Source organism: Salmo trutta, chromosome 4 (assembly GCF_901001165.1).
Source record: "Salmo trutta chromosome 4, fSalTru1.1, whole genome shotgun sequence".
NCBI lineage: Eukaryota > Metazoa > Chordata > Actinopteri > Salmoniformes > Salmonidae > Salmo > Salmo trutta.
This window is the reverse complement of record NC_042960.1, coordinates 3,421,744-3,433,631: the sequence shown is the minus strand read 5'-3', so window position 1 is coordinate 3,433,631 and position 11,888 is coordinate 3,421,744. Positions and strand designations below refer to the sequence as shown.

At 46.1% G+C, this 11,888-nt stretch overlaps 1 protein-coding gene across 1 annotated transcript in view; it reads left to right on the top strand.

The window, feature by feature from the left end:
- LOC115191677 (microtubule-associated tumor suppressor 1 homolog) overlaps positions 1–11,888 on the top strand; it is a gene marked incomplete in the record, with an annotated part of 59,857 nt that overhangs the window by 43,289 nt on the left and 4,680 nt on the right. Inside the window, 3 exon segments of the mRNA XM_029749517.1 lie at positions 5,361–5,427; positions 9,062–9,276; positions 11,406–11,511. Of these exon segments, the coding sequence (XP_029605377.1) occupies positions 5,361–5,427; positions 9,062–9,276; positions 11,406–11,511 (388 nt within the window).

Below are 11,888 nucleotides of genomic sequence, written 5' to 3'. Positions count from 1 at the left end.
CTCTGTCTGAGTGGTGGATGTGATGTGATGGGAGAGAACAGTCTCTCTGTCTGAGTGGTGTGATAGTGATGGGAGAGAACAGTCTCTCTGTCTGAGTGGTGTGATAGTGATGGGAGAGAACAGTCTCTGTCTGAGTGGTGTGATAGTGATGGGAGAGAACAGTCTCTCTGTCTGAGTGGTGTGATAGTGATGGGAGAGAACAGTCTCTGTCTGAGTGGTGTGATAGTGATGGGAGAGAACAGTCTCTCTGTCTGAGTGGTGTGATAGTGATGGGAGAGAACAGTCTCTCTGTCTGAGTGGTGTGATAGTGATGGGAGAGAACAGTCTCTCTGTCTGAGTGGTGTGATAGTGATGGGGAGAGAACAGTCTCTCTGTCTGAGTGGTGTGATAGTGATGGGAGAGAACAGTCTCTCTGTCTGAGTGGTGTGATAGTGATGGGAGAGAACAGTCTCTCTGTCTGAGTGGTGTGATAGTGATGGGATGAGAACAGTCTCTCTGTCTGAGTGGTGTGATAGTGATGGGAGAGAACAGTCTCTCTGTCTGAGTGGTGTGTGATAGTGATGGGAGAGAACAGTCTCTGTCTGAGTGTGTGATAGTGATGGGAGAGAACAGTCTCTCTGTCTGAGTGGTGTGATAGTGATGGGAGAGAACAGTCTCTCTGTCTGAGTGGTGTGATGGTGATGGGAGAGAACAGTCTCTCTGTCTGAGTGGTGTGATAGTGATGGGAGAGAACAGTCTCTCTGTCTGAGTGGTGTGATAGTGATGGGAGAGAACAGTCTCTCTGTCTGAGTGGTGTGATAGTGATGGGAGAGAACAGTCTCTCTGTCTGAGTGTGATGATAGTGATGGGAGAGAACAGTCTTCTGTCTGAGTGGTGTGATAGTGATGGGAGAGAACAGTCTCTGTCTGAGTGGTGGAGTGATGGGAGAGAACAGTCTCTCTGTCTGAGTGGTGTGATAGTGATGGGAGAGAACAGTCTCTCTGTCTGAGTGGTGTGATAGTGATGGGAGAGAACAGTCTCTGTCTGAGTGGTGTGATGGTGATGGGAGAGAACAGTCTCTCTGTCTGAGTGGTGTGATAGTGATGGGAGAGAACAGTCTCTGTCTGAGTGGTGTGATAGTGATGGGAGAGAACAGTCTCTCTGTCTGAGTGGTGTGATAGTGATGGGAGAGAACAGTCTCCTGTCTGAGTGGTGTGATAGTGATGGGAGAGAACAGTCTCTGTCTGAGTGGTGTGATAGTGATGGGAGAGAACAGTCTCTCTGTCTGAGTGGGTGTAGTGATGGGAGAGAACAGTCTCTGATAGTGATGGGAGAGAACAGTCTCTCTGTCTGAGTGGTGTGATGGTGATGGGACGAGAACAGTCTCTCTGTCTGAGTGGTGTGATAGTGATGAGGAGAGAACAGTCTCTCTGTCTGAGTGGTGTGATAGTGATGGGAGAGAACAGTCTCTCTGTCTGAGTGGTGTGATAGTGATGGGAGGAGACAGTCTCTGTCTGAGTGGTGTGATAGTGATGGGAGAGAACAGTCTCTCTGTCTGAGTGGTGTGATAGTGATGGGAGAGAACAGTCTCTGTCTGAGTGGTGTGATGGTGATGGGAGAGAACAGTCTCTCTGTCTGAGTGGTGTGATAGTGATGGGAGAGAACAGTCTCTCTCCTGTAAACCTGGTTTCATGTCCTAGAGAAAATAACCACCATGTGGCTTCACCTTCCACAACATTCTCTCCTCCACAGGTGCTGTTGTGTAACAGACTGAACTGAGCGGTCGTTAGATAGTAGAAAATCATCTCCAATATGCTGTTCTGAATCAGACAACGCTGGTTTCTGTATCAAGTTAAGGAAATCATTCGTTGTGTCAAGTCCTGTATCAAGTCAAGGGATTCCTGCTTCGTCCCGGTTGGTTTCCTTTCCCACTTTCTAACCGAACACCCCTCTGTGGAGAAGACGGACAGCTCTGGAATGCTTTTCTGGCTTTCTATTGATTAGAGAGATGGATTGAAGGGGAGATGGGGGAGGGAGAGAAATGGAGGAGGGACTAGGGGGGGTGTTTACGAATCCCTTTGGCCCTGCAGTCTAGGGGGGATGGGAACGAGACCTGTAACATAATTCATGCAAATTATAATAGTGGACAGGAACAATGAGAACAAAAACCACAGACAACTTAAATCTACCGTCAAACACTATAGGTTTATTTTTAAACGCACGGTAAAGGGGGGCGGGAAGAGGGGCTGAGCTGGACCCAAAGAAATATTCCAAAACACCCCTAAGCTAGACTACCTGCTTCAACAACCGCCAGCTAGCTAACTAACCAAAAATACAGTGGGTGGTCCGCCCAGTTCTAACTAGTGTACTTAGACAAAGTTTTCCTACGGGTAATGTAGGCCCATGGACGACTTGGCTGGTTCTCCCCATCCCCTCCCACCATCAAACAAACAGTCAAACACCATAACAAAACAATACTCACAGGATAACAGACAAAGTGACATGTAGGTGCAAAAACAAGAGAGATCTCCAGAGAGAACTGATTGGGATCCTTTTAAACCAAAGGAAAGGGGATATGATTGGGTAAGGGAAAAGGAGCAGGTGTGTTCTGATTGGTGACTGATGCTTGCCACCTGTGAGGAGGGGAGAAGGAGAGAAAAGAAATGCACACAGGATACATACACAGGATACCTGTATCCGTAACAGGGGGAGAGAGGGACTAATGCACCAGCTGCAGTGTCAAGCCTCCCTGCAGGCGGGGAGAGAAGGCAGGGACAAGGGTAAAGGGGTGGGGCTGTTGTGTTCCACCACATCACCTGTGAGCTGTACATCTGGGGGTATCAATAACCCCGCCCCCTAGCCTCGGGCCTTACCGTAATCCTCCTGATAGAGGGAGAAGAGAGGTTCCTATCTGAGGAACAGCAATGAGCTCTCTGAATGTAGTAGAGGTTGTCAAGCCAACTAAACACGAGAGCAAACTTAAAACTATCTAACAAAGTAGTAATACTAATGAGTGATTAGTACAATTATATTTAAAATGTCCCCCTAGATAAACCCAGGTCGCATTCATAAGGGCAGACAGTAGTGAAACGTTTGGGGAAAAAAACCTAAAGCGTTGTTATAGTCCCTACCTGTTTCAGTATGTTTTCTCCCATTTGGTGCATAATGAACACACCCATGATCTGGTGCCATCAGTTATTTTAGATTAGACCACGTGGATATCTCCTGGTGTACATACAGTGTTGACTTGTAGTGTAATAGTGTGGATGACCGTGAAGGAGGGATGAGTGGAGAGTAGCCCTCCTGTCTCATCCCTCCATCCGAGTACATTTCCGTTGTAGGGAACATTTTCTGGATAGCGTCTGGCTAGCTAGGAGGCTATTTAGAGAGTCTTGGCAGTGAAATATCTCTTCACTGATCACATTATAAGCTTTCTATTGACTCTACAGTGCCAGACTCTCTGTTTGTGTGAGTCTTATCTAAAGGGAGAATGCCAGTGCCGTCTTGGCCTGCCCACTTGAAAGCACCACGTAGAAGATTCTACAGCGCAAACCAAGCCAGAAATGGAATGGATTAGCCAGCTTTGACGTGAAGGACACGAGTCAAAGGTGGCATAAAAAACAGTTTATTAGGCCTAATTGGACTCCGCTATACAACAGCAGTTTGAGCATCTCCACTGTAACTATGTAGCAGGCTAGCTAATAGGCAATGGCCAAGCTCGCTTTGATTCCCTATAGGTCATGTCTTTGAAAAGTACAACCTAGTGAGTGTTGTTAGTGCCGCTAATGTACAACCACTGGCTCTTTTTAAAGGAACTAGAGAACCAGAGAGGCTTGACCACGCAGCACCCGAGGCCCAGAGCAGAGGGCCTTAGCCCAGCCTGACCTCACTCTCATCTAGCCCTCTCCCTCCACCTCCCCCAGACCCAGGCCCTGTCTCTAGGGCTGGAGCTTGGCCAGGGGCGGCTGGGTTGGAGGTGGGGAGGAACTGCTAGGCAGGGCTTGATGTGCTGAGTACTCCTTAGAGAGAGAGAAAAGAGAGAAAGATAAAGACGGAGAAGTTTATTTAATGTAGACAGACCAGTTCCCTGAGCGAGAGAGAGAGTGGAGTGGTGGTTGGAGAGGGGGAGGTTCCGACCAGGCACATTGTAGTGGAGCTCCTAGCTGTAGCATTTGGCCCTTCAGCAGCCCAGGGGGAATAACATGGGCTCCTCTGGCAGCAAAGCCTGCCTGAAGACTCCTCCACATACCAGAAAGAAAGGCAAGGTGTGTTTGTTTTCTTACTTTCTCTCTCTCTCTTCCTTTCTCTCTCTCTCTCTCTCTCTCTCTCTCTCTCTCTCTCCCCCCTTTTCTCTCTTTCTTTCCCTCTCTCTTTCCTCCTTTCTCTATCTGCTGGTTCACTTACAGCTGACTGATTGGATTCATGACTGTAAAGTGTGTGTGTGCATCATGCCATGTGTCAAATAGAGACGGTTATGAAGTGATCGTTGTGTCTCTGTTTTAAAGAGTGTGGACATTTATTACAGCAGCGTCTCTATTTGAACATTTAGAGAATCGTGTGTGTGTGTGTGTGTGTGTGTGTGTGTGTGTGTGTGTGTGTGTGTGTGAGCTCTAGGTTGGATTAGTACAGGGTGTAGCCTTCCATCCTTTCAGGATGTTGAGACAATGTTATGTATGAGAGTGTGAGTCCATAAGAATGAACAAGTTCATGAGAGAATTTGTGTACGTGATGTCTGAGAGGAAGCATGTGTGTCTCAAACGCTCTACTTATTAATGCGTAGGCCTGTGTCACACGAGTTTCCATAGCACGCGTTCCCTGTTTCTAAGATGCCCTATGTCACTTCTAAGTCACCCTAAAAGTCACCTCTCCACAGTCTGATAACGGAGTGATATGGATACAGTGTCATAAGGAAAACAGTGTCTGATGTCCAGACAGCTGCTGAAAACGCTAGCCTGATTCCCAAATCCGTTTGTGCTGTCTCGCCAACTCCTACGGACCATAGAAGATGGCAAGGCGGCACTAACAGATCTGGGACCAGGCTATGAAAATGCTGCTCTCAGAACTGTACTGACTCAGTCTCTGTAGCCTACCCAGCAGGCTAATGTAGGTTGTTGTTAGAAGTTACAGCATTCCTTGACACGCCTATAGGAATATGTACTGTTATTAGGTCACCATACTGAAGCCTTTAATTGTTCGAAGTCTAAGAAGCTATTGGTGCCCAGGAATAATGTTGTGGAAAGATGGCTGTCAGTCGAGTCATAATGTCTGACGTAAAACGATTGTCTGGTTCCACTTGAAACGAAAGTCTCACATAGTTTAGGAATAGTTTTTCCATTGACTTAATAACTAATCGTATCTCTCTCTCTCTCCCTCTCCGACAGCGTGAAGAGACATTGAAGCTGAAGAAAGGACTGTCCCTGGAGCTTTCAACCCTGCGCGATGAGCTCAGTAAGAAAAAAAAACACCTCAAGCATGACCCTCACTTCACCCCGCTGCTCCGTCTACCCCTCTACCTCTTACATATGCACCTTTATCAGCGCATCGGTTGCTCAAGGAAGAGCAAGTGTTGCCGATGCAGAAAATCTCTAAATAAGAAAATGATAAACAAAAACATTTAATCTGCCAATTGTGTCTCGTTATGAGTGAAGCAAAAACATTTTAATTTTTTGTATTTTTTTTACAACAGTCAATGTGAATGAACCTTCCCTCTGTTTCACTCTCATTTCCCTAACCTGTTGGCTTATCATTAAGGCCTTATCAGGTCGTCAACTGCCATCCAAAGCACGTTGTGCTGGCCAACTCTCTGCCTCTATGTAGAGATTGTTATTAGCCCCCACCCCCTAGGCATGCTGTATTTGGCAGGCGTGAATGCAGGCCTTGGCATGTTTTGCAAAAATGTGTGTGCCTGTGTGTTTGTGTGCAAGCATGTGTGTACGTGTGTTTGCGCGTGTCAGAGGAAATGCATTGATCTGATGTTATTGGTAGCCCGTGCAGCGGTCATAAAGCCTTAATAATTACAGATACAGGCAGACAGTCTCCTTTCTCCACGGTCTTCCTTCAAGCATGACTTACCGTCTTCCCTCCAAGCATTCACCATCAGTAGTTAGTGGTAGTCTCTCTGCAGCAGCATCTTTGTTGACCCTTATGGAGACATGCTACATCACTGGTGACAGGACAATAGTCTTAACATAATGGGTTTGAGTGCTGTGGAACTGCTTGTCAGGGAAGGGTGTTGTTCTCTTTAGGAGGAAGAGTTCGGACTCTAATTCTGGAGAAACGTCTGGTTGTTGTAGAGCAGGGATCAGCAACTAGATTACACCGCGGGCCGATTTATTTCTTGAGGAGATGCTCAGGGGGCCAGAACATTATTATAGATACTTTGTAGACTGCAAATTGACCGCATGAAGCCCAAACAGATATAATATTTGATTAAAACACAATCATTTCAAACCTTGCTTACATTTGGATACAATCCCATATATCTATTATGCGTGGGGTATACTTATGAATAAAATAAAAATCACTTGGAGCTGATTTGCTGGTGTTTTTAGTCACTTAAAAAAAATTACATGGGGGGCCAAATAAAATCATCTGCGGGTCAAATACTTCCAATTTTAAAAACATACATCCTTCCTCCCTTCAAGATGACCCCTGATCTGACAACTGGATAGGTCAATAATATGTGATAGAATCCATGCTTCCAGCGATCCGTTTTTCTTAGTGGTGATCATTTCAAACGAGGCGGGAAGGTGTTTGTGAACATGTTGAAACACTCATTGTTCTGGATGCGTTTCATTCATTACAAGGCATTCCGTTCTGTTCTGTTCCGCCAATGACGCCAGAGTGGCGTTCCAGAGGAGTGGGCTTGTTCTGTTCTGTTCCTTGGACTTGGCCCAGACGCCAGATGTTGTAATGTGTTTCGAAGTGGAGAGGAAACGTGCGCCGTTTCACTTTACCCACGTGCCCCATGACCGTCTCAGACGTCGTGCCAGACCTCGTCAACCCTCGCCACCTGTGCAAGATGCCTTAGAGGCATCTGGTTGGAACGCCTGTACAATGTGGTTCTGATGAACAATGGTAGTGGTTCTGATGAACAATACCAATGGCCGTCTGCTGTCAGGGATCTAGAGAGCTAGAAAGCCACATTCTCTTTTAAACAGACAGGCACACACACTCGCATGCATGATAGACAGACACACACACACACACACACACACACACACACAACACTCCGACTACAATTCAGTTGTTTTATTCCCTCACACTTCTCTCTCTCACACACGTTTATACAAACAATACTTTTACTACACAGTTCTAGTGGAAACCATTCTGTCTCAACACACACACTCGTGTAAACCCGGACACACCCTTTAACTGCCATACCAAGCCCTCTCCCCCTAAAAGCAAACACGTGCATAGATGCACTTTTCCCCAGCGAACCTCAGCAGAAAATGCCTCGACTACCATCTGTTTGATGAGCGGGGGGTTTGGTGTGCTTGTTGAACCTTGACCCCTGTTTTTACACATGACTGTGGAATGTATGGATCTCACTCTCACCACCTCCTTCAAATCTCTGTCTGTTAACGTCAGACTTTGAGAAGTGCTAACAAGTCTCTTCGCTATGTCTACTGTATGTTTGACCAGCAGAACCTGTGTCAATACGTTTCTCTTCAAGCTAGTGAAAGAACATTTGTCAGTCTGACTTCCAGGGATTTTATTTGTCTTTCCGACAGTTTTACAGTTAACACTTCTAGGCTCTTTATATTGAGTGGATAATGGTCACAGTTAAAATCTGCGGATTGAGTTAAAGGGATATTTCAGGTTTGGCATTGAAGCCCGTTATCTACTTCCCCGAAGTCTGATGAACTCATGGATGCCATTTTGTATGTCGCTGCTGGTTAGCTTTGGCTTGTGAAACGACCTCCAACTTCCTTCAAACTGGACACAGATACACAGAAATGGGGTCCACGAGTTCATGTTCATCTGGGGAAGTAGATAAAGGGGATTCATTGCCAAAATCCCGAACTATCCCTTTAAATCTGATCCTAGATCAATTTTATCTTGAGCTGATAATGGCTACTGTAACAGGCTTGAGTAAATCCTGATCCTAGATCTGCTCTTAGAGACACATTCTTTCCAGCTCCCTTCCTTGTTCCTTCTTGACCCATGATGTCGTGTTATGAAACAACTTGTGGGGGGCAGCGCTGATGTCATAATACGGGGGGCCACATGCCAGTCACACCTGCCCCCAATCCACACACACACACACACACACACACACACACACACACACACACACACACACACACACACACACACACACATACATTTCTGTTAGTTACCCCATAATAAGGACAGGACCTGTCTGTTAACGGGCTCACAGCTGCTGGCCTTTATGACAACATCACCGTGGCAACAGGCCTCAGAGTTAATCCCACAGGGGAGGATGTGAGGAAATGTCAACTGTCCAGGCTGCTCTGTGCTGCGCTGTGGGAATCTGGTATTATCATTACATATATGGGTCTATCATTACATGTGTATTAAAATCTAGTCCTGTCATTAGATATCGATTTAAGTAGGTTATAGCCTACGAGACCCAAATGAATTCTACTCCTGGTTGGGCAAAACAATTACGTTCAATGGAGATCAGCTGTTGAAGGGGCTTTTTAGTTCAGAGCCTGGTTTACTGGGTCCGGGAATCCGGCCCTTAGTTCTCAGCGGACGTGTAAAGTGTTGTGTGAAAGGGTGCATATGACTCTGATCAAGATTAGAGGTTAGGGTTGGATTACGCAATGTTGGAACAGTCATGTGTTTTTCCAGTGCGTCGTCAGATGTTCACATCCAATTGGTGTTTATGCAGCGCTGTTACAGAAACACCAATTGGCCGTTAGATGTTATTTCAACACTGTCCCCCTCTTATTACAGTGAAGTCATTATTTATCATAGAGCCTCATTCCGGGTAATTGTGTTTTGAAAGTGAATTCTAAAATCCAAAGTGACGATGACAGAGTCTCTCTCTTTCTCCATCTCTCCCTTTCCTTCTCCCCCTCTTCCTCCCTCCTCCCCCTCCCTCCCTCTCCAGTCTCCTCGTCCCAGTGCTGTGAGCGGCTGCAGAAGGAGAAGGAGGAGGTGCGGGTGTCTCTGGAGGAGACGGTGCGGAGGGTCCAGGGGGATCACCAGGCTGAGCTGACCGGTCTGGAGGAGAGGCTCAAGGCCTTCTACCAGGCAGAGTGGGACAAGGTGCACCAGGCCTATCAGGAGGAGGCGGACAAATGCCGCGCCCTCATGGAGCAACAGGTCAGTGGCGAGGCGGTGACCGGGCTTGTGTAACTGAACAAGTGTGTTAGCTCGCTGAGCTGAAGTCTGGGGGTTTACCTTAGGGGGGGGGGGGAGCCAACGCAAGTCTTGCCCCCTGATCAAATCAAATTTTATTGGTCACATACACATGTTTAGCAGATGTTATTGCGGGTGTAGTGAAATGCTTGTGTTCCTAGCTCCAACAGTGTAGTAGTATCTAACAATTCACAACAATACACACAAATCTAAAAGTAAAAGAATGGAATTAACAAATATATAAAAATTAGGACGAGCGACGTCGGAGTGGCATTGACTAAAATACAGTAGAATAGAATTTAGGAAGAAACAATTCCTGACGTTTCGCACAATATGAGATGAGTAAAGCAGTATGTAAACATTATTAAAGTGACTAGTGTTCCATTATTAAAGTGGCCAGTGATTCTATGTATATAGGGCAGCAGCCTCTAAGTGTTGTAACAGAGTTAATGTTTACAGTTAATTCATTGAGCTGTATCTAAGGATACTTTCTTTACAGTTATTTACATATGTAATTGTATTAGAATTCGTGTGATGGAGATTGAGAGAACTACATACATATTTCTGTTGTGTTGGTTAGTATTGGATTACGCTATTGACTGCAAGTTCCAGAATGCCTTGCGACAGGTAGTAGGAAGGAAAAACGCCCCAGTTAGTGACAAGTGATTGTCCTGACTTTCGCTAGCAACTTTCTTTTATTGTTTTTGTAGAATCTAAAGTTGTTAAATGTAACGTGAACAAGTATTATTACTAAAAGAAGCTTTCGTTTCAAACCCGACGTCCCGAGTCATTACTTTGAAGATAGTTATTCTATACTAAGGTGCAGGGTTGTAGCCGTCTAGTGATGGTTATTCAACAGTCTGATGGCTTTGAGATAGATGATGATGATGATGATGATGATGATGATGATGATGATGATGATGATGAGTAACCTTGCCTTAAGACGTAAAGACTCGCGTTGGCTCTCTGAGTTCATGCCTAGGCTTTAGCTCAGAGGGCTAACACAAGTCTTACAGCGCGGAGAAGTCCGGGTTTTGAACCCAGTAAGTCACACTTGTGTGAACCCAGGCAGTCCAAGCAGAACATGAACAAAGGCATAGAGCCAGCGTTGATCATCATCAGCTCACTATAAACACAGTATTGAGTTTTTAGCTATTAGCGGTTGATATGCCGCCTCTAAGGCTGCTGGGGGCCGAGGGGGATAGGGTTGGTGTGATGTCATCGTTATGACTCGCGTCCTGTGGTCCATGCTGCGTTCAGGTGCTAGTCGGAACTCTGAAATGTTCAACTTGCTAACTGGTTGAACGGGGCACGTGTTTAACTACAACCTGTTAGTTAGTCAGAGGTTCCTAGTTCCGACTAGCGCGTGAACACAGCACTTCTGAAACACCCCACTGGCTGTTACCCGCACCACACACAGCGCCCAACTCATAAACGCTTCCCGAGATTTACGACCGTTGCCATGGTTATTACTCCCTGATGTCATCAGCGGGAGAACGGGACGGCATGGATGAATATGAATTGGCACAGAGTATTATTTCCTGAGTCCTCTATGGCCTACATCTAACTGGTAATTCAATCAGCGATAAATCATCCACATGAGCTTGTTCCAAATCAGATACTTTTTTGGACACACACTCCCACACACAAAACACACACCTCATACACACGCAGACTACTGCACATACACACACAACGCAGCTGTCCCGTGTATATAGAGACATAAAACACTTCCCGTTTTTTTATGCTGTTTTCACGCTGTGTATTTAAATACTGGATTCTCCACATACTTCATTCTATTATTTCTCATTTCAACTGCTCTGTTCGGAGCTGGTGACACAAGCTTTTCACTGCACCCGCTATAACCTCTGATAAACTGTGTACCCAACCAATAATCTTTGATTTGATTTGAAATGTGTCATAATAATGGGGGGAATCTTAGTATGAATTGGAAGTATAAAGAGGAAACCTTAGACTATTGAGATTCACCCCGTAACTGAAGCTCATCATGTAATGGCGTACTTGTATTACTGACTGGTGAGTGGAGCCCATGGAATTTATCAAATCCATTTTCTTCTTCTTCTCTCTGTCAGCTGGAGGAGATGAGGAGCAGACAGGAGACTCTGAGGAGAAACTCTGAGGCCAGCCACGCTCAGCAGATGGACACGCTCAGGCTGACCTACGACACCGCCGTCCAAGGTGAGGACACACAACCACATACCTTCACAGAACTCATTGAAATTCATCCCTCTATTCTTCTGTCCTAAAATGCATGTTTCAATACATCTACCGAGCAATCCACCCACCCATCAATCCATCCACCCACCCATCAATCCATCCATCCACCCACCCAGCAATCCATCCACCCACCCATCAATCCATCCATCCACCCACCCATCAATCCATCCATCCACCCACCCATCAATCCATCCACCCACCCATCAATCCATCCATCCATCCACCCACCCATCAATCCATCCATCCATCCATCCATCCATCCACCCACCCATCAATCCATCCACCCACCCATCAATCCATCCATCCACCCACCCATCAATCCATCCACCCACCCACCC